This window comes from Colias eurytheme, chromosome 23 (genome assembly GCF_061535395.1).
Source record: "Colias eurytheme isolate Ceu_HAF_F1 chromosome 23, ilColEury1 Martin Lab GWU primary, whole genome shotgun sequence".
Taxonomy (NCBI): Eukaryota; Metazoa; Arthropoda; class Insecta; order Lepidoptera; family Pieridae; genus Colias; species Colias eurytheme.
Window position 1 is genome coordinate 8124603 of NC_143002.1, and position 22004 is coordinate 8146606.

The 22004-nt window shown below is 32.1% G+C and overlaps 1 protein-coding gene across 1 annotated transcript; it reads right to left on the reverse strand.

Annotated features, from left to right (window-relative positions):
* Window positions 1–3519: 3519 nt before the first annotated feature.
* LOC149898422 (uncharacterized) lies at window positions 3520–18337 on the reverse strand. The gene is made up of 9 exons (XM_090115437.1): window positions 17687–18337; window positions 14583–14769; window positions 11183–11304; window positions 10612–10760; window positions 7186–7343; window positions 6248–6431; window positions 4927–5161; window positions 4379–4633; window positions 3520–3794 (listed from the first exon to the last, which is right to left on the reverse strand). Exons 1-9 carry the CDS (start codon window positions 17946–17948, stop codon window positions 3607–3609), a joined length of 1740 nt encoding a protein of 579 aa, XP_089971563.1. The 5' UTR covers window positions 17949–18337; the 3' UTR covers window positions 3520–3606.
* Between the last annotated feature and the right edge of the window lie 3667 nt (window positions 18338–22004).

Genomic DNA, 22004 nt, shown 5'->3' on the forward strand with positions numbered 1-22004 from the left:
ACATTCTCACATTCTGACAAAAAGAGCCTAAACGTCAATTCAATGAACTGTTAAAGATTTGCTATAAAATTTTAATAACGTAGGTAGGTATAGGCTGATAAAATCACCGCAGATATAAACCTACAGAAATCTTTTACCAAGAAAATACATTTAAGTAAATCATAGATTTATACATATACTAGATTTCCGCCTGCGGCTTCGCCCGCGTTTTCAAAGGAAAACCCGCATAGTTCCCATTCCCGGGGGATTTCCGGGATAAAACCTATCCTATGTGTTAATCCAAGTTACCCTCTATATGTGTGCTAAATTTCATTGTAATCGGTTCAGTAGTTTATGCGTGAAAACCATACATACATACATAATTAGAAACCTATCCTCTTTATAATATTAGTAATAGACATACACTGAAACTGCATTTTTCATGGAATCAGTATCAATCTACATTTTTAACCACATAATTCATTTATTTATAAATATAAAAATGGTTTGCTCAGAAAACCTTACACTCACAAAAAAAAACAACTCTTTTTTCCAATAATAAATCGACATACCAATTATTACAAATTTCCAATAATAATCGGAAAATTTCGATCCGTAATTTTCCGATTATAAAAATTTTCCTAATGGCCTTTTAAAATAAATGGTATGTAGTTACATAGATTTCATTTTCTATAAGAATTAATTTCCTTACGTGCCGTTAATCTACCTATGGAAAATGAGACATGCAGAAACATGAGAAATTTTCCCTGACCGTTACTCGTTGTTATTGCTAAAGTAGTTGGTTACTGAATTAGTGCAGTTTTTATCTTTTATTTTACAGCAAAATGGAAGACGATAGGCTCATTGTAAGAAGATTTTCGGGAGTCGCCGAGAAAAATATTATTCTAAAGACTTTGATTACTGCTCAGTTAATTTTGCTATTATGAATATTGCTGTGTATGTATCAATAAATATAAAAAATTGTTTCTACCTTTGATTTATTTTGAAATAATTCGTTAGAAATAATAATCTACATAAATACTATTTCTGCTTTGTCTGTTTCTGTTGGATTTCCGGGATAAATCATTCAATTTGGCGCCAAGAAATATAATTTTTGTGCCAAATTTCATCCATTAGTCGGTTCTGTAATTTAGGAGTGAAGAGACAAACATACAGAATTCTTGAGCATTTATAATATTATAGGATAATAAAATGAATTCGTGATCATATGAGTATTGTTTCTTTGCTTCATATAAATATTTTCTTTTATGACGTTTAACTTTTCCAGCAGCCAAAATTACCTAATCGGCTATTAATTTGGTTTTAGAAGATGTAAGAATTTGTGTTAAATAATAAAATTATGACTTCGATTCCGGAATCGATTTTAGTCATAACAATCAATTTAATTCTAGACTTTGTAAATAAACGATACAAGAGATAATTATTTTAATTGTGATTGCCTCTGAAGTAGGTCAATAACTCAACAAGAACTTAACTTTTTATTATGATTGGATCTTAAACATCGAGATTAAAATTGTCTTGCACTGTCAAGAACTGCGATGATTGTAAAATTTGCAACATTTGCTAGTGAACCAAATAATTAATTATAGTTGGTGACTTTTACAGTGAAGGTGAAATGGGTTGTACCAGCGTATGTTTTTAGCATATTTTATCAGTCTCAAGTCAAATAATATCCCATTTTTTATTGACGCTACTGACAGTTATTTAACGTTAACTTTAAATAGCGTTAGTGTTAAAATTGTGACAACATCTATATCTATAAAATTTTTAAAAGGATGCAATTGATATTTTCCCTAACCGTTACTTTAAAATGTTTGTTATTGCTGTAGTAACATGGTGCAACCCAATTTTTTTTAAGTAAATACATATTATGCATTAAATTACAGTAAGTAGTGTAACAAAAATTGTCATGAAAATAAGTCTTATTTATCAGATATCATTCGGAAAGTGTGTGTCGATGATTTATGGTACGAATAAAATAAAACAACGCTTAAATAATAATATTTTATTAAACTTAAACACAAAAGTCGATGGCACTACAGGGTAACTTGTCAAGTGCAAAGGTGAACTTAAAATTCTAATTTCACAAAAATTTAGTTTAATCTAAAATAACATTTCTCTTAAGTTTGAGTGATTCAAAGCATAATTATAATTCACAATGTAACTATTATGTATTTGTAATACGCATACAATATATTTAAATTGAAAACCATATCAGTCATAAAATACAAAATTATCCGAAAATAATCATTAAAAATTACAACTACTTATATAATAATATTATTATCATTAATTATAAATTCAATGTATATAAGAGTATTCAGATCACAATATAAGTTTTGACGTGACAACGTCTTAAATTAGGTTGCGACTGGGAGTCACTTATGAAAAAGTGTAACGCTCGGTAACGTTACGATGAGTCACCGAACGAGAGAGAGGCCCGCCGAATGCCTTGCGTCTCTCTCCCACTCAACTATGATCGAGAAAAAGACGTTGTCACGTAAAATCTTCGCCCGTAAAACCGACTTTACAGGCAACCATTATTTTGATTGACTATATTTTATCACATAATCTTTAATATTTTTTATATTATTATTTATTAACTATCTTTACAATAAGGCACAAAACATAAGCACTAAGGTGACAATAAGCTCATATACTTAAACCTAGGAATCTTAAAGATAACATCTTTTCGTTAAAAAGGATATCCACCATTTATTGATAAATTTTATAAACTAAAAGGAGATACGACATATTATTTCCAACTATAAAATCGATGTCTTTCTGAATCTATTAAATATTATTTCAACTATTTTGTGCAGAATAATTCTAATGGCAAATATTATATTTATTATGTGCTTCATATTTTGTCAACAAATACAATATCAATTATTATATTAGTAGAATATAAAGGTCTTATAAATATAAGAATTTGTGTAAATCTACACTTGCGAAGATTGCTTCGAAAATATAAAATATCTCTTTTAAATTTTGTAGAGATAAAATCTGGATTAGCACATAGAATACTCCTTATGTAGGAATCACGCGAGTGAAGCCGCGAACTCTAACTATTATTTAATAAATCAAAATCTTATTTATAAAAACAAATACTTTATCACCCATTTTGATTGACACATTTTTCCTTAACACTTTACAAACTTCCATTCTAATTGACGCATCTTGAATCTTTCTGTACCCGCAAGAAATAGGCATTTTGAAAAACCGAGTATTTATAGACATTTGACGGATTTAAAACTTGATTTATCCACTGTTATGTTACCTAGTGAATATTGGCTAATCTTACAACAACATAGGTGACCTTTTCCCGTAGTTATTTGCCTTCATTTATAACTACAAAAATTGTCCAAATATTACATAACTGTTGTTACATGACCGGTTGATGAACCGTCAGACAAAATAAACAAAATATCCAAAAAAATCACTACAAAATCATGATTATGCACATTTTACACCATTTTAAGTCCATCAAATGCCCAAAAACCATTGCTTCACCACACATTTAAAAACACATCCTTTAAAACCATATCTTCACCATTCTCTAACATTTCTATATCTTCATCACCACATCACAAATGATCACCAACACTAAGCTTCATCACTGATCACACTGGGCCTGTGTCCTCTCCGTTTTCTCAAAGTGCCGAGTATTTGCAGCATTTCCTTCACGGCTTCAGGCTGATCGTCTGTTTGTTTCTTCTCTATAGTGCGATCTGTTGACTTTAAGTGGAATTTACCACCTTTTATTTGGTCCACTATTGCGTCTATTGCACCGCCTGCAAATATTATTTTTTAATTTATTGCTTGTTAAGTGTAGTTTTGTAGTGATTATTGAAAAGTTAGATTTGTTTTCAGAATGTCACTGGAATATTGAAATATTGCTATATTAAATCACAGAATACTAATAGTAGCTAACGCTAACTAAATAGTAAATTTCTATTTAACTAGCGGCCCGCCCTGGCTTCGCCCGTGGTACATATTGCGCAATAAAAGGTAGCCTATGTTCTTTCTCAGGGTCTAAAGATTATCTGTGCCAAATTTCATCAAAATCGGTCCAGTAGTTTATGAGCCTATTCATTACAATCAAACAAACAAACAAAGTTTTATAATATTAGTGTAGATATAGATCTAGAAAAAACAATTAAAGTAAAAGGGCGCAAAGCTATAAGAAATATCCTGAAACAAATTAATGTTTAACATTTGAAAAAAAAAAGCCTGTTCATAATAATTTTTTGTGCAAATTTCATTTTCTGTTTGTTTAAAATATAATAGACAGTGAAATCTTGCAATATATTCTGGGTAAAATTAAAAAAAAAATTCGAAACTACCCTCATTAGCTAAAACCAAAAACCAAACCTACCTCCATTCTGCTTCGTCTTTTTCAACGTTCCCGACTTGCTAGCCAATAGTTTCGCCATATCACCCTCCACATTTCCCTCGAACACCACTGGCGCAGGGGGTGGTGGGGGAGGGGGAGGGGGGAGACAGGGGGGAGGGGGAGGGGGAGGGGGTGTGGGGGGAGTTGGGGGTGCGGGAGCAGGGGGAGGAGGGGAAATAGCGGTTGGAGAGGGAGGTTGGATAGTTTGAGTAGGTGGTGGGGTGGGTGGTGCTGGTTCTGTAAATGTAAAGTGTAATTATAACATTGAACACCAAAAATATTATTGCTATGTTTGGCAAAAATAGTCCGAAGAAATACTCTGCTCGCGCTTTTATAGGCGTTTTCTTACTTTGAACATTACTGGCATAAAATAAGCTGTTCATTTCAACTTCTTTTAATAAGAACACATTAAACAGGTTAATTATAAAACTAGCCAATCTATTTTGTATAATATTCGCCAAGTGTTTCCACAACACTACTTTTTTCAGCTACTCATTTCAGATTCTAAATTCCCGTAACCATATACTTACCAACAACTTCTTTAATTTCCTGTTTCTTCTCTCCCTTCCCCCCACTCTCAAAGTAACTAATTCTCGACTTGAGCGTATTTCTGGGCTCATTCTTCATTCTCTTTTCAAACTCCATCAATTTCCTTTCAGCCCTTTCCGCCCTTTCGACCGCTTTCTGTGCATCTTCTTCTGCTAGCTTTATCTTCTCCTCCCATAGGAGTATGTCTGTGTCTTCGTGTTTTTCTGATAGTTTTAGCTGAAAATATTATTTTGTTAGGTTATTTCTATTATCGAGATGCGTTAAATGATGGTTACATAATGTAATTTAAAACACTTTAAATTTTTAAATATCACAGATTTGAACAAGCCCACTAGATTTGTCCCAGCGTCGATATACTAAGTTGAAAGGGACTTATAGTTTAGTGATACGTTGAGTACGGATTAAAAATTCATAAAAATCTAGAGGATTTTTTTCAATTAAAAAGTCATCATACCTAAAAATGATCATGAGAAAATTTTAAAGAATGTTGAAAGAACAGGAAACATTTGATCACGAGGCGGGATACGAATCCGGCGAAAAGCTAAAGTCGTGAGGAAATTAAAAAACCGGCCAAGGGCGAGTCGGATTCGCGCGGTTTGCGTAAATTTGTAGCACAAACGGCTGTATATTTTGACTAGCTGCTTTGCGCGGTTTCACCCCCGTGACTCCACTCCTGTTGGTCGTAGCGTGATGATAATATATAGCCTATAACCTTCCTCGATAAATGGGCTATCTAACACCGAAAGAATTTTTCAAATCGGACCAGTAGTTCCCGAGATTAGCGCGTTCAAACAAACAAAAACTCTTCAGCTTTATAATGTATTAGTATAGATTGCGATGACATAGAAGTCATTTTTTTGACAACAGATAGACAACGAGGAGGCAACGTAGTGATTCTATAAGGTTCGTTTTGTTCTTTTTGTGGGCCGGAACCACAGAATACATAATAGTAGCTAAACGCTACAGAACGGACACTCTCCGCCGCCCGCCAAAATTAAACACTTACCTCACCCCGCACGATCAGGCTATAAATGTCCCGCATTTTTACGTAAGGATACGCAACGATTGACAACATAAATCAAATTGACTTAAAGTAATTTTATTATTTTAGATTTGTGATTATCGTTTTTCGTAGAACATGGTTAGGTTGAGCATGTTTGACATTATATTTTTTTTGGAATGGTATCCGTCTTACGCTTTTTCGATCAGGTCACGTGTCCTGACGCGAGTTTAACATTTTATACCCATTACAGAAAAAGTGCTCAACGCCGCTAAAGAAGTTTTCACTTCAAAAATGATCACCTGCAGTAGCTCAATCTGATCGCGGTGTCTGTTCGCCTGGCAGTCGAGCGCGGCTCGCAGGCTGTCGAGCTCGCCGAGCAGCAGCCCGAGCCGCTCGTCGAGCTCCAGCTCGCCCATCAGTAGCGCGCTCTGGTGCGCGAGCACTGTTGCGCGCTTTTTGGCGTCGCGCGCTTCGTGCTTGTACCTGGAAATAACAAAAAATATATTATCAAAAATGAAAATTTATCCATTACTAAAAAAAATACCCTAAACTATAAAATTGTTCAGTTCCACCCAGCATGTACAGCTAACTAATATTTGGTTAAAAAAAATAGTTCAGAAAATAAAACAAAATACCTTGCAAAACTAAAAGCAATTACAGAATTAAATAGTATAGTATAGTAATCAAGAAAAAGAAGATAAATATCAAGTTTGCTTCGAGCGAGAACTCATTTAAGGGCCATTAGTAGGTGAAAACGGAAAAATGGACTGTTTTCTATGAGCTATAACTGAAAATATTGAAGTTTTTTCGCACTGAAATGTCTTATATGTATTACAGAACGTATGTGTGATGGGATGACTGTTTCCAAAACACGATTGGAAAAATTTTGCTCGATAAAAAAAATTCCTGTAGTTACCTCTAAAATATCATATAAATGCTCACATAACAACCGTATTTTACGATAATAATTCGTATAAAATCATAAATACATAGGTATTTACCTTCTCGATTTCGTGACTGTTTTAGATTTAGAAAATACTAAATATTTTCATTCACTTTTTGATAAAAATGTGAATGGCGCTTACGATTTTTAGTTTCGAGCACGTTGATTCCATACTAAACGCGGACCCCCTCACCGCTTACCTCAGGCCCGAATAGCTGAATTTTCGCTGACCGCCTAACCCCCATTAACAAGGAACACATTTAATTTATTTTCATTACAAATATCAATACATACGTCTCAGCCATTTGTCTGTCCTTGTCTGCATTCTCCTTGAGTGACGTCACCTCATCCATTAACAATTTGGACACCCGGTTGTGTCTCTCTAGCTGTCGCCGCAAATCTTCTAATTCCTTCGCTTGTTGTGCACATTTCTCTTTTTCCACTTCTAATTCCTGGAAATTATCGATAAATATTGATTATTTAATCATCAGAAATAAGAACGCATCCTTTTTCAATAAGAAATTTACTATTAGTTCGAAAAGTCATTTACATAACTTAGAAAATATAGCAAAGGACCTAACATAGAACTTTGTGGAACACCCTTTGAACAAAATTTCAAATATCAACTACCAAGACAAAAATAACACCAATAAAATCTTCCAAATCACACACCTAACCTTTCCAAAAACCTTTTAACTTCCACCCTAAATAAAAAACAACATTAAGGGCTTGGTCTAGTAGTGCAAACAAATGCATCCTGTCATCCTATATGTAAATAATACAAATGTACTAAGGGAAAGTTGCTCCACTTAATTTTTAAAAATTAAATCATTCGTATGCATAATTTAATATTCGTAATAAGTACCAAAAATGACAATTTGAAACAATTTCCGTGAAAATTACACCGGGTGATTTTTTTTTTATCAGTACACAAAATTTGCGAATATTTTCTATTGATATCTTCAACTTCATGTTTATATAACTGATCAACTTTGACAAAGAAAGGACGAAATATAAAAAAAAATAAGCTTTCCATACAAAATGAACTCTATACATTTTTTTCGACCTAAGTTTCTTAGTGAAAGTTGTTCAGCTTAACTAATAAAACGGATAAACAAATTTTGTATATAATAAAAAAAATGTAATGTTTGTGTTTAAAAAATTATGAAATAGAAAAATACGCAAATGAAAACAAAAGATATTTATTTCTGACTAGCTTCCGCCCGCGACTCCGTCCGCGCGGATGTCAGTCTTCGCGTCTTCTACAGATTTATTACATTATGTGTAATATATAGATTTATATTGATAAACCTAATAAATCTTTTGCTAGCATTCTGATGCTTTATCGGTTGCACTGGATTTATCTCTTTTTTTTCAATCGCTTGAATGATATAGGATGGGTCCTTGATGGGCATCGAATGCTGAAGTCTCGAATCAATCAATTCTGACAGTAGGCAATTTATGTAAAATCTTGATAATGGTCCATCATTTTATTTTGCCTAAACGTTACATACTTTTTTTATATATTCTATTTTTAACGAATTATTCACTCCAGTCCAAACAGCAAATAAGCAGACTTCTGCTTCTGCAACGTTTAGTTGTCCCTGAATTTAGAAAAAATAGTCATGATTCTTATCTATGACAAAAGTGTTATTTTTTGCATTGTATTTCAAATATTAAATTTTTTTTAACCGCATCTTCCGCATTCATATCTTTTGCCGGAATTAGACATTTAACTTCTACTAGTCCCATTTTCCCTTTTTGATATGGGAGTGTATAAAGTAAATTTTTTAGATATTTCTCGTTATACTTTTAAAAAGTTATTATTGTCATTTTGCTCATTAGGTAAAGTAATTTCGATATCAGTTTTAAGTTTTTTGATACCTGCAATAATAACGTCATAATCGCCTGCACATACTTATCGATTACACCCTGTATATAATCCACCATCCGCATTCATAATGTTTTCCTGTCCTCCTCTCCTTTACGCTGTTCACCGATACATTTGAAATGAGTAAATCTGCTACCACTGAAGGATGTTTCATTGTGATCAGCAAATTTTCACCACTGTTGTCGATTATTTGTTTTTCATTTTTAATCAGCAATTGGGAATCATCAGTTTTGTTTTTTGCAGATTGGTGATGTACCCTAACAATACGTCGAAAAGGGAAAGCATCAACGAATTATCGTTTTCGTCCTCTTTTTTTATTCTTCGCGTCTCTGTTACTTCTGTTTGTTTAGTTCTCAACACCCATTGAATTTTCTATGTTATTGTGATCTTCCATTACATCTGCGTTTTGATAATGTGATGATAATCCATTCGTTTTAATATTGGTACTTAGAGTTGGTAGACTAAACTAGAAATGGCGGACTAAATTTGTCAGCGCGTCTGTAAGATCAGAATATAAAACCAACATCCTGTATTTAAGTTACAAAATTAATAATCAAACAACATGCCGCTACGTTGAAAATGACTAGAAGAAAAAATTAAAACACCTCGGATTAATTTTGGAGTAAACAAATCATTTTCCCCGTATGGGGATTTCCCCGGATGAACTTGGGAAGTTCAAGTTCTCAATACAAGTTTATATTATATTTCGTATTTCTCAAACGAAAAATAAACATTTTTGGAACTTCAAAAAAATTATATTATAAGAAAATTTATGAGCTTACTTTAGTTTTAAAGAAATATACATCCCTTTACTGACACCCCGTAAAATAAAGAAATTGTTGCCAATCACCTTTGCAATCTATTTGGTTTCATTAACTTTATGTTCGAAGATAATTTTTTTTCTAGTAGTAACACGCGTATTTTTTTCGTTTATTTTCCATATCGAAATCAAATGTTTAAAAATACGAATATTTGCACAAAACTAAGATAAAAATAATCAATTAACAAAAATATTAAATTTAATGAAGTAGAGCAACTTTCACTTCGGTATGAAGGAAAATCGAGCGTAGAGCACACGTCAGAACGCTCCGGCCCAAGGAGCGCGACTAAAGAAATTCGCTAGGATTTTTCCTAATTATTTTAAATATTTTTTTAATATTTAAAGAATTATCAAAATTAAAAAAAAAATTTTTTTAAAGGATTAATACTCATTGGTCTTCAACCAACTCGAATAAATTAATGGAAAAAATAACTTTTAGCAGTATTTATCAATAGATTTTGTAAGGCAAAAAATGGGAAATTTAATGAATTTATAACGTTCTAATTAAGAAAATCATAAGTTTTTCGGCAATTGTATTCAGCAGTTTTTAATAACGACTATATAAGGATAATAATGCGCTGATCAGATTGTGTAAATTGTAATCGGTTGCAACGTAGTGAGTGCACAAACTTAGCTCGAAATGTCTTTGGGGGAAAGAGACTTATCTTGAAGGCCTGATTAAGGTAACATAAAGTAACTTTATAAATGTGAAAAAATTCACGCGCATTGCGTATATAACACTAATTGATAAACAAGAAAAAAAAATTCAGTTTATCATTTCATTAGCCGGGAAAAAATTGTCAAATAACTTGTTGAAAACGCAATTTTGCTAGACTAGCTAGCGGTCCGCCCCGGCTTCGCCCGTGGTACCTACATGTTTAAACTATCCTATCTCTCAAGTTGGATCGAACTGCACATGGTGTGCGAATTTTATTATAATTGGTTAAGTGGTTTAGGAGTCCATTGAGGACAAACATTGTGACACGAGATTTATATATATTAAGATTACCTGTGTCAATTGCACGTTAACTTCGTGCGCCTCGAATTCGTGCAGTTTCGCCGCACTAGCCTCCGTCTGTAGTGTTGCGATCTGTTCCGATAGTTCGCTCACTGTGCGCTTGAGGAATTCTACCTCTTCATTTGTACTTGCTTCTGATGCTGTGTAGAAAAATTGTTGTATATTGTGATTTTCATCAATTGATTTTGTATAAGTCAATTTTAAAGTGAAACTTTTATTACATCGTCTCAAACTTTTTGGTCTGTGTAGCGCATGTCGCGTGTATCGCGGCTGCCGAGTAGGTAAACATTTTTTAACTTATTAAGTTAAAATGAAATTTATTGCATCCAAGTGTAGATGGATACAGAACTCTCAAAGCATTCAATAAATATAATAGAACAAATATGACAGAAATGCATTTAAAAAAATCATGAACTTAAACCGAGATAAAAACCTTCGTGAAATGATATTTAGTTTGTTTTTTTGGAATCCATTAACGTGTTTGAAGCTTATTGATCACCTAAACAAATTTCAACCATAATCACATAAAATAAAGGTTCTTTTTCAAAAAATTGATACTTACAACTATCATTGGCATCAGTGAGATCAATATCCACGGTAGATGGCAGCGCGTGCAACAACGCTGTGCTTCGTCTCTTCAACTGTTTATTTTGTTTGTACCATTCTCCCGCCTGTTGCATCACCCTGGAAATGATGAGAAAATTTGTATTAGTTAAATGGAAAATTAATCTGTTCCCATAAAATTAATTGACAGTTTGCTGCTGAAAAATACACCGTAGAATTATGAGATCACCAATGATAATATGAAATTTTGAAAAAAATGTTGTGTGGTTTTATGAAATCACGGTAAAAGTGAAACTGTTCGAACGGTTCCGAACACTGCTTTGTGTAGCGCATGTCGCGTGACGGTCCTACCTACTCGGCAGCCGCGATACACGCGACATGCGCTACACAGAGCAAACAGTTTGAGACGATGTAATAAAAGTTTCACTTTAATAAAAATTAAGTAGTTGTATAACGAAAAAGTTTCATAGATCATTTCACTTTTCTACCCACTAAGGAAATTAAATTTTCCCTGAATAAATGAGTTTATTTAAATACTTTTTTTAGTTGGGTACTCGTAAAAATATAATAACAAAAACAGCTACTCAATTTTTAACAGAATCGGAATTTAAAAAAATCACTTTAATTATAAAGAAATGAGACAACACTCAAAATATATATTCCCGAAAAATAATAAAAGGAAAAAAGTATCCAAACTCCAAAGGTATAAAATTGCAAACAAAGCCAAGTTGTGTTTATAATAAAAACAACGATGCAATGTAAATAAATCCAAGAATAAATTTATACGCATCTCGAGTTCTTGGATTGACCACAAACAAATACTTACATGCAGTATTTAATAAACGTAAATATAACATCATCATTTATACATAACGAACACATATTATTACTTAATCACAAACACAAATACTGTGACACAATATTATAACATTTAAAAATCCATCACCCTAAATATAATTTAAACGCACACTAATTTATAATTACAATTAGGACACATATTAAAAATTAATCACACTAATTACAACCGGGCATTGAATTATAATTGCAATTATGAATTATAATTACAATTTTAGGACATATTAAAAATCATATGCCACGTTCGTGAGGGAGTAGTGAAAAACAAGTTATAGTCAAAATAGTGAAAATGTGACCGAATTAACATATTTTTGGTATAATTTATTATATTGCGTTACTGACATATGCTTATGAGCTTTCTATCCGATATCTGGGCCTCGGAACTAATACGTCACTGTGCCAATTAATTGATTTTTAACTATATGTTTAACTATTAGTTACAGCCCGTGGATTCACCCGCGAATAAAGGTATAGGCAAAAAACTTTCGTAAGTACCTTCATAAGTCTACAAATTTTTGTTTGTGCTACGTTAGAAATAGCAAGAGATGATTTTAGGCACGCCAGCAACTCTTTAATCAAGTTTAATAATAATTTTAGCATATCTATATTACTAAAGCTCCGTTGCTTGAACGCGTTAATATCGGGAACTCCTGATGCAATTTGAAAAATTATTTCAGTGTAGATAGCCTATTTATCGAGTATATACTCGCCGCCCATTTATCGGCTATATTACCTATATGATCACGCTAAGACCGCTTGGAGCGGAACAATGCGTATAAAACCGAGGAGCACTGCTAGTTTTGTATAAGTGAAATGACTTGGATATAAAGCTCTTATTGGAACTTTCTATAGTATCTATCAGGCGAAAAGAGTCCGCAGTAATTCAACTTTACGCAGTGATTCAATTAATAAAGAAATCTATTAAAGGGAAAAGCCAACTTACATGATTGCACCGTCTTATCCCGTACAAAGCTTTACTCTGAATTAAGAACAAAACAGCTAACCGCTTATATCAGCCAGCGGTTTGAATATGCATGCTTCCTCTAATTGAATGCATGTTAAATTAAATAATGACGTTTACAAATATTCATTATTCCCATCACGCCTCGGTGTCCTCTTCGTAGAGATTGCTGATTTATTTGATCTTTTACGTCATTGCGTATATAGGAAATGGTAAATAACGCGATATAAATAATAAACGTTTATGTTAAACAAGTAATTTAGGATTGGAAAACTTTTGATGCGTCTGTGAGTTCACTAGAAACACCTACCCTCCTTTTGGCGCAGTTGGAGAATTGCAACAACATAAAGTGATAATAACGCAACAACTAGCTACTGGCTACGTAATGTTTCGTAATTTAATGTAAGTTTAATTGCATACTCAACCACGCTGTAAAAAACACAATCAGAAAAATTGCTTTGAAATTAAAGCGACTGCCAAAAAAAGATGTTAAAATTTTGCCTTAAATATCCTTCAACTTGCAAATTACTAAAAATTTGATTAAAATATGAACTTATTCTGCAGAATATACCTACTCTATCTTTTCCTGTAACAACGGGCCAAAATACCCGCAAATTCGAAATAATGGAACTTATACAAGTTAGGAATACAGAGACTTATCATCACAACTCTAGATGGCTCTCAGTCGCTGACGTCACATCAAATTACATCGCCCACGGTTCCCTCCCACTTTAATTGAGGATCTAGTACATTTTTAATGCAATTTGTAACGTTGTTCCGTTGCAATCAGTTTCTAATTATAGGAGATTTCATAAAAATTATGATCAGTTGAATAAGGAGTATAATATTCGCAAATTCGCAATTTAATTTTTACACTTTGCAATTTTATTTTTTGGTCTTCAAATCTCGACCATTGAAGTGTGAATCTTAATTCTTAATTTAAGTAAGGGTAAGAGTTATTTATACTAGAAAAGATCTTTATTTTGAGAATCAACTTAAAAATACAATAATAAGAAAACTATTCTTACATTTTTTATTCCTTAATTAGAGTACTCCAGGTGCCAACACAGGGTGCCAAAACGGTTGCCATGGCGACTAACGAATTACAATAAAAAAATTGCGCAACACATACTGTTTAGAAACCGTTATCATGGCAACGATAATCGCATCCAGTAGGTGGGATTTGAAAATAATCCTATCTGTAGAGGGTGTCGAGGCAAGTATGATAAAACATGATTTTCAATTTCAATGCAAAAAAATATTTCATAATCGATAATCATGTTTTAGGTTGTAGGTAAAAACTTTCTTCAGCTGTTTTTTAATTCAATTGTATATACAAACACACGTATCTTTGTCTCCTTTTTATCTACAAAAATACTAATAAGAATGATTTTATTTGTTGTAGGTATTTTTTTATGTTCCGAATAAACTCAAAAACCTATAATCGCTTATAAATGGATTTTAAAAATCTTTGACCATCAGAAACTATATTTCTACCGAGTCACTTTTCTTTTTTTTTAATTGAAATTAATATTCTTGGATCAACCCGACCTAGTTTAGAACAAAATCATAGAGCACTCACTTGTGCATAACCCCCGCGTCGATCTCATGCTGGTTCTTCAGCTGCTGGTACTCCTGGAACAGCTTCTCGGAGACCAGCCGCAGCTTGTTCAGCTCGCGCTCCCGGTCGCCCAGCTCGCTGTCCAGGTGGTTCCGCTCCTCAACGAGTATGTTGTACCGCCGTTGCAGGTCATCGTGTTCTCTGCGTGCTGTAGGATTTTTTTTAGAATTACGCATTTTTTTACAAAATATACATTTGTTTTGAAAAAAAAAGCGACTTCTCGCGTAGGTAAAGTTAATTGAATATGTATTATTGAAAGCAAATGTTCATAAGAAAACCGACAACAAGAGATGCTAATAAAGTATGGAGTAAGAACTACATGATAAATTAAAGTGCTGGTTAGAACTGTAAAGTTTAAATAACAAGTTACATGAGCACCAGTTTTAAATAAAAAACGAATTAAGTATCAAAATTGGTTTGCCATATAAAAATTATGAAACACATTACACAAAATATGGTAGAATTATATGTAACTACTTACTTCTTCCTTTTTCTATAGCTGAGATTATCTCAACTTTTGAACAAAATAAGAAGAAGCATTAATTAACAGTACTTGTCACTTGTTTAACATATAATTCATGTACAGCCGTCCAATATTTTAGTCAAAATAGCAACAAAATAAGACAGCAATAATTTATGAATTAAAATTAGACAGTGATAACTTTCATAACTTTGTATTTAAAAACATTGTAATGTTAGTTTTACATTAGCACCACTTAAAACAAGGGAAACTAGCACATGTTTACCTAATTAGTGCAGTCATTAGGAGTCATTAACATTCATTTAGATAATATAAATATGCCTAGTGATTGCCATTTGCCAAGATGTTTAACATTTCATACTAACTCCGCTATACATGTTTGAACAATTATAAACAAGCAGATTGTAATAGGTATTCAGTTTTGTAATCTATTTAATAATTAGGTACTTATTTATAGAACCTAAGTTATTAAGTTCATATGATGAAAGATCATTATCTATCTTGTAATATTTAAATTTCTTATGAAAATCATAAATCTATATGTATGAGGACTGCCTTTAAGTTAATAAAATTGTTTTCTAAGTAAATGTCACACATGTTGATTCCAAAACATTTTGATTGTAAACAACACCCACTTGTTTCTTGAAGCGTAGATATCAATATATTTTATCAATAACATATTCTACACTCATTTAAATTAGAACAATGGCTGATAAGAAAATTTTAGACTTATGAATTTATTTTATGATTAAACGCTTTATCTACAAAACAAAACATAAATAACCTGCCCTGCGTTTATTATAAAACATTAATTTTTTTATTCATGTTTGGTAACCATTTTAAAATAATTCTGTGTTACTGATACATACACTTAATAAAGAAGTGTAAAGATTAATAACACAATAAAGATAAATGAATTAAATCAGACATTAATTAAAAAATTTACGCAAGATGAGTAATACAAGTAATACATAATACAAATAATATTACACATGACTAGTTCTTATAACATTTATATCTAAATACAGCTATAATGTAACATGTAATGCAATATTAAGAATTCATTATTTATCTACATTGCTATAATCAGATAAACCTATCTTTGAGTGAGGAAATCTACTTGAAGTTATTATCTCTGTCAGCCGTTACAATGAGTTGTTTTGAAGTTAATTCTTAGCAATTTGTTTGTTTTATGCATAATTTAGATTATTCATTTATAGATTTAAAAGAATCGCTATTTCAATTTGTTATTTTATCATGTATGAATGTCTGGATCGAATTTGTTCATCTCAGTCAAGTATTGTAGTAATATTTAAAAGGAAATAGGTCTATAAGCTATTAGAATGAAGTAACATTGTACAAATAATGTTTCAAATTTACTGTATTTATTTATTTAAATGTTCTATTTTGCTTTACACAAATATGCTCGCTACACTAAAAACATCTGACTAATCCAAGTTTTCAGAGTGAAATGGCAGTAAATTGTATTATTTAAACCACAAGACATAATTCAAAGGAAACAGACTAATTTAAATCGGTGACTCAAAACTTGTAATGAAAATTTTCATGTTTCAGAGCACTTGATTCATCGTAACATTGCATTGTTGGAGTAAATTGTAAAATTTTCCTTAGTATTTTTGTAAGTATTTTAGTCAACCTAACCAAACAATTTCTTATGTATTTAGAGTGACACTGGCTACGTTTTTTTTTATAATATGAAAAGCACATTCTTTGTTATTCTTATTTTTGATAAAAAATACTTATCCCATTGTTTCTTATGAAATCATTACTCACAAAACAATTACGAATTTAACGCATTAGTAACTAATTTGCTTCTCAGAATAACTAAATCACGCTTTATTAATACAAAATTAATGTAATATTTGTTTACCTCCATGTTGCGATTTATAAATGAGAAGTAAACAGAAGTTGTGATAAAACTTTTTAATTTATTTCAAAAATGTTATATTTAGGAACATAATAAGAGCCACACATTATAAAAATATAATCATAATAAATAACTAATAATTATTGAGATTGCTCTAAAAATACGATTTTTTTTTAAATAATTACCTAAGACATAAGTACAAAATATTTGTTTGAAAATGACATTTAGTTTGACGTTCAATTTTGTAAACTAAAAATAGTGATGTGCGATGTTAAAATTATTTAAAAATTGGGTATTAATTTATCTACCCACCAAAATGAAAAATAAATTCATTTTCAATTTTACGTTTAATTAGGTATATAGGCATTGTTATATTAACAGGAAATATAATTTATTACATTCCTTTAATAGTCATCGGAAAATAAATAATTTAATCATTTTTATACGAAATTGATAGTTCAGTTTTTATAAGGAAAATAACATCTGGTAGGAATATTATGTTAAAAGTTTTAAATACATTATGCGTACGCAACAGGTCATCCTTGATCCTATCATAATCCAACAAATACGAATCTAGACCTGCCATTCGTACTTTAGTTTATAAGCACGACCCAGAAGGCTGGCAGAGCATGCGCAGTTCAGACAACAAAAAGTGGGAACACTAAAGATTTCCGCACCGAAATGAATAGTACCGACCTTTTTCGGACTTGAGCAGGTAGGCTTTGTGCTTCCTCTCAGCGTCCTCGTATCTGTTTTTCCACTTTTCGACGTAAGTTGACAGCGCGATATTCGCTTCCTTGCTGTTTGTGTGCGCGTCAGGCTGCGTCATCCTGCCAGCAGTGGCTCGCGGGATCCTCGTAGCCGCGTTGGGACAGAGCGAGACAGAACTCCGTCCGCCTTGACACTGATTATTGTTCGACGCGATCGCACATACATTATCACCGTTCCTTTTAATCATTTTTGCATTTGTTTTTTTTATATGCGCGCTGCGCTCACTCGCATCGTCTCGTTTTCACATATGCACCACACACGTGTGTAGAATCAAAAGGCTGAGCCGGAAAGCGCTAAATAAATTCGCAAATAATAAATTCCCTTTGTTCTCGCCGTTAAGGAAAATATACGCGTTATTTATGCGGCACTATTGGAGTGTGTCACTCGCGTTCACTTGATAAAAACAGCCTTGACGATACGTTATTATGGAAACAAATGTTCTAAAAGCAATATATAGGTGTATAATTCGTATTGAGTAGCACGACAAATACCGTTCGGCGACGGATTGCAACTAACGTATGCTTGAGGTTGTGATATGATAATGAAAACTACGTCATCGTGAGTCACTTGGTCCAATGTTTACGCTTTTTGTTTACGATAGTTACCTATGTTTAAAGTTGTTACCTGTTGATCTGGAATATTTTTGTACGGATATTTTTATAAGAATTGGAATATTCTTTATCGTGGATAATGATCCATAATGATAAAACAAAATACGCGCTCTTAAGTTGCACTTAAGTAAGGTCTCAGTAAATTGAGATATTTAAATTAGAATTTAATTAAAGAAATTTGAAAAACATTTAAAATTTTAAGATTAGGATAACATCGCATCAAATAATTATGAAAAAAATAAAAAAAAAAACAAATTACACAAGCGAAAAAAACATACGAGAACCTCAATTTTGTATTTTCGATTAATAAAAGCGTTAATTGTTCCCACTTTGAACAATAAACTCATATACCTAGCTATGAGTCAACAAAAAACTGCGCACAAAAATAAACGAACACTAAGCACTATAACACCGAAGTCGTTCATCAAACGCACTGAATGCATTTCATCTAAGAAATGCCAAACGGAAATTCTAATTTTAACACTGTTTCTATTGAAAAGGCGCGCCCGTATTGCATACGACAGGACTGAAGCGTGGGCCGGGAGACAGGACACAAATGGTCCGCCTTGTGATTTAATTGTCGCGACGAATACTTGGGACATTCATGATTTGAATGTTTGACCACCCAAGACGTAAATACAAGTTTAATTCATTCAATATTCATTCGGTGCATTGATATTTATTGCGGAATAAGGTACTTTTGTAACCACTATAAGTAGAAAGTTTCTGTTTAATACCGTCTGTAGAAAAATAATACGAATATTGGTAGGTCCAATAAGCAATAAGAATATTAATTTTATTGTACAATGAAATATAAAATCAAATCATATTTCAAATTTGAAATAACCGCTGTATCCAAATTAAAACACAAAAATATTATTTTTTAAGAAAAACAAGTTGGCACATTGAATGAAATAAATGAAATTCTAAATAAGGATTAGACACATGTTACTTGAATACTAACAACTTGAACAGCTATCCATAAGGCGTCTGGTAGATCACACAAAGAGTTCATTACACAAACACGCAAGTACACTTATGGAAGAATCTTTATTGTTTGACCTCGTTGGAATTCTTAACTCGATTCATACTTCACAAATTAGTGTACAAGTGGACTGCTAATAAATGCTCCAAGCAAATCTCATTTGAGCGATAGAATAGATGCACTAGATGAAATGTATTTTAGTTACCAATAATTTGATCAACGTTTCAACAATTCAGTAATACAATAAACACTGATAATTGCAGCGTAATTTACAAAAAATCGTCTAAATCTGTAAAAAATCAAGCAAGGTGAGACTGAAAATAGCCCTCTTGATCACACAAAAAACGAACTCCGTGCAGCCGGATGGCCTTACAAAACTTTTCCATATTTATAAAATGAGGTCACAACGAGGCTTACCTCAAAGGGCTCCAGGTCCGCGCAAGGCAATCCGATTACCTCATGATAGCCAAGTTGGAACGTGCACAATGTATTTATTAAACTCGTTCCTCGCCGCAGCCGAAACTCTACAACTGTACTTTGGCATTTCGCGATGTGTGACGTCACTGCGAAGCCTTAAATTAGATAATAATAAATTGCAATTTTAATATAGTTCACATAGGAATAAGAGTGCTATTCATAAGAACTGATTCTAATTATATTATGTTTTATAGAAAAAGCATTCAAATATCTGTAAGGCACTTCATCATGCAAAAAAAATTGAACAGATTTTGATTAGGTTTAAGAGATACTGACTAATGAGATTAAATCAGTGAATATTATACTCTTTAATATTCATTTACATGCATCCAACGACCAATACTACAAAACTTGTACGCAGCATTTTAAGCTTATTGGAAAAACAAAGCCTTTTTTGTAACATTAAGGTACGTAAGTAAATAAAATTGATTAATTTTTCTTTTATTTATTGACTTAATTTAAATAATATGAGAAGATAATTGTTTTTTTTTAATGTTTCCATACTAATTTATGCCATTTTAAAAACATAATATATCAATGTTTAAATACGCATACATAAATAAGTGCCTCATAAGCAATTTCTCATCTTGCCCTCATTTTTAATGCAAAATACGTAAAATTTAACACGTGCTCGACGTTTATTGCTTCCTGGAACACATGATTCACATCTTTGAATTTGACGTTATTATTTTTACGAGACTATACGAGATAAAATTGCCGGGAGCATTCACCCCTATTCTATTTTTAGCTCACGAACAAGACCGTAAAAAGAGGCGATTACAATTAGCGCAAGGGATCAGTTCATTGTAATTGCTATCTGTTATTTCCTATCCAGAAAGCGTCAATTTAAACTCGACGTATAAAACGCATTTTCAATTCGTACAGAATTACATAATCGACGCGAAAGGTCGCGCAATTTACTAGGTCAAATCCCCATGTTGGGTATCTTGGTGGCCATTTGTTAATTTGGCGCGTATTTTTTGCAATGACCAATTAAAATCATTAGCAGTTATGGCATGTACGCTCTAACTATTGAACTTAATTCAAAACTAATTATTATAAATAGTAATAAAATGTTGCAATAACCTATTTAAATACATCTATTTCTTGCTACATAAATATTTTGTTTTTTTTAGTTAGAACAATATACTTTTCTAACTAAAATTGTGACGTGGATAACAAATGGTGAAGTGTAAACTGTAAAGTAATGTCACTCAACTATAATTACGTGGGAGACGGGATTGTCTACTATCTTATATTATTTAGACCTATAAATAATGTAAGCCTGTAATACATTCTCTAATCTATTCTGTGTGGGATGTTCAGATAATTTCTTGCGTTTATTTTTTTGCACCCAGCACTTTTTACGAAAATAAATATTGCACCAGGAATTATTATGTATCTGATAATTTAAATTTGGTGTATGGTAGATACAAAATATTTTTGTCCTCAAGGGATTTACAAATTTCACTACGATTATTAAAAAAAATATAACCATAACTACCTAAATATATGTTGCATATTTAACTAAATAGGTTAAATGAAAAACTGTGGTAATTGATTTAATATATTTTAAAAACTCAAGTAGAGAGCCATACAAATCAATCCATCAAAAATCTTTTTCAATTTGCTACATCGCTTTCAATAAATATTTTATCTTCATACATAAATACATATTTAAACATATTTACCGTGCCTCTTAGATTACGCTAATTCAGTCATTTATCAGAGGTGAATTATAAGTTTTTTGTTCTGTGCATTTATTCATCAAAATAATTTCATTGGAAAATAACGGTATCTGACGTTACAAATAACTATAAATCAGTATAAATCTGTGAGCTCAACACTATTTCCCATTAAAAGAAACCGTTATCGTTGTCAATGTGACCAGTCTTAAAATCTCGGAGCAATTAACAAGCCTGGAGAAGTAACAATTAATTGAACGTTTCTTATATAGTGGCTCTCTTTTATTCAATACCCTAATTAATGCGATAGAAAGAGACAACACACTGTTATCGGCTTGGCATTCAAATCAACATGTAGCCACTTTTTGTTCTAAAAAGGTAGTGCTTGCCTTTACTTTATCGAATACTAAAATATCGATAAATAAAAAAATTAAGTTATAAAATTGCTTGAAGATAATTTAAGATTCGTTTAATTTTGAATTATG

Bases quoted from the DNA above. Each gene is read 5' to 3' on its own strand.
- LOC149898422 (XM_090115437.1), bottom strand. From the start codon at position 17,948: ATGATTAAAAGGAACGGTGATAATGTATGTGCGATCGCGTCGAACAAT. The intron at 14,770-17,686 runs GTCGGTACTATT...AAAATCCTACAG, and splicing joins CCTGCTCAAGTCCGAAAAAG to CACGCAGAGAACACGATGAC. The intron at 7,344-10,611 runs GTAATCTTAATA...GATAATTTCCAG, and splicing joins TTAACGTGCAATTGACACAG to GAATTAGAAGTGGAAAAAGA.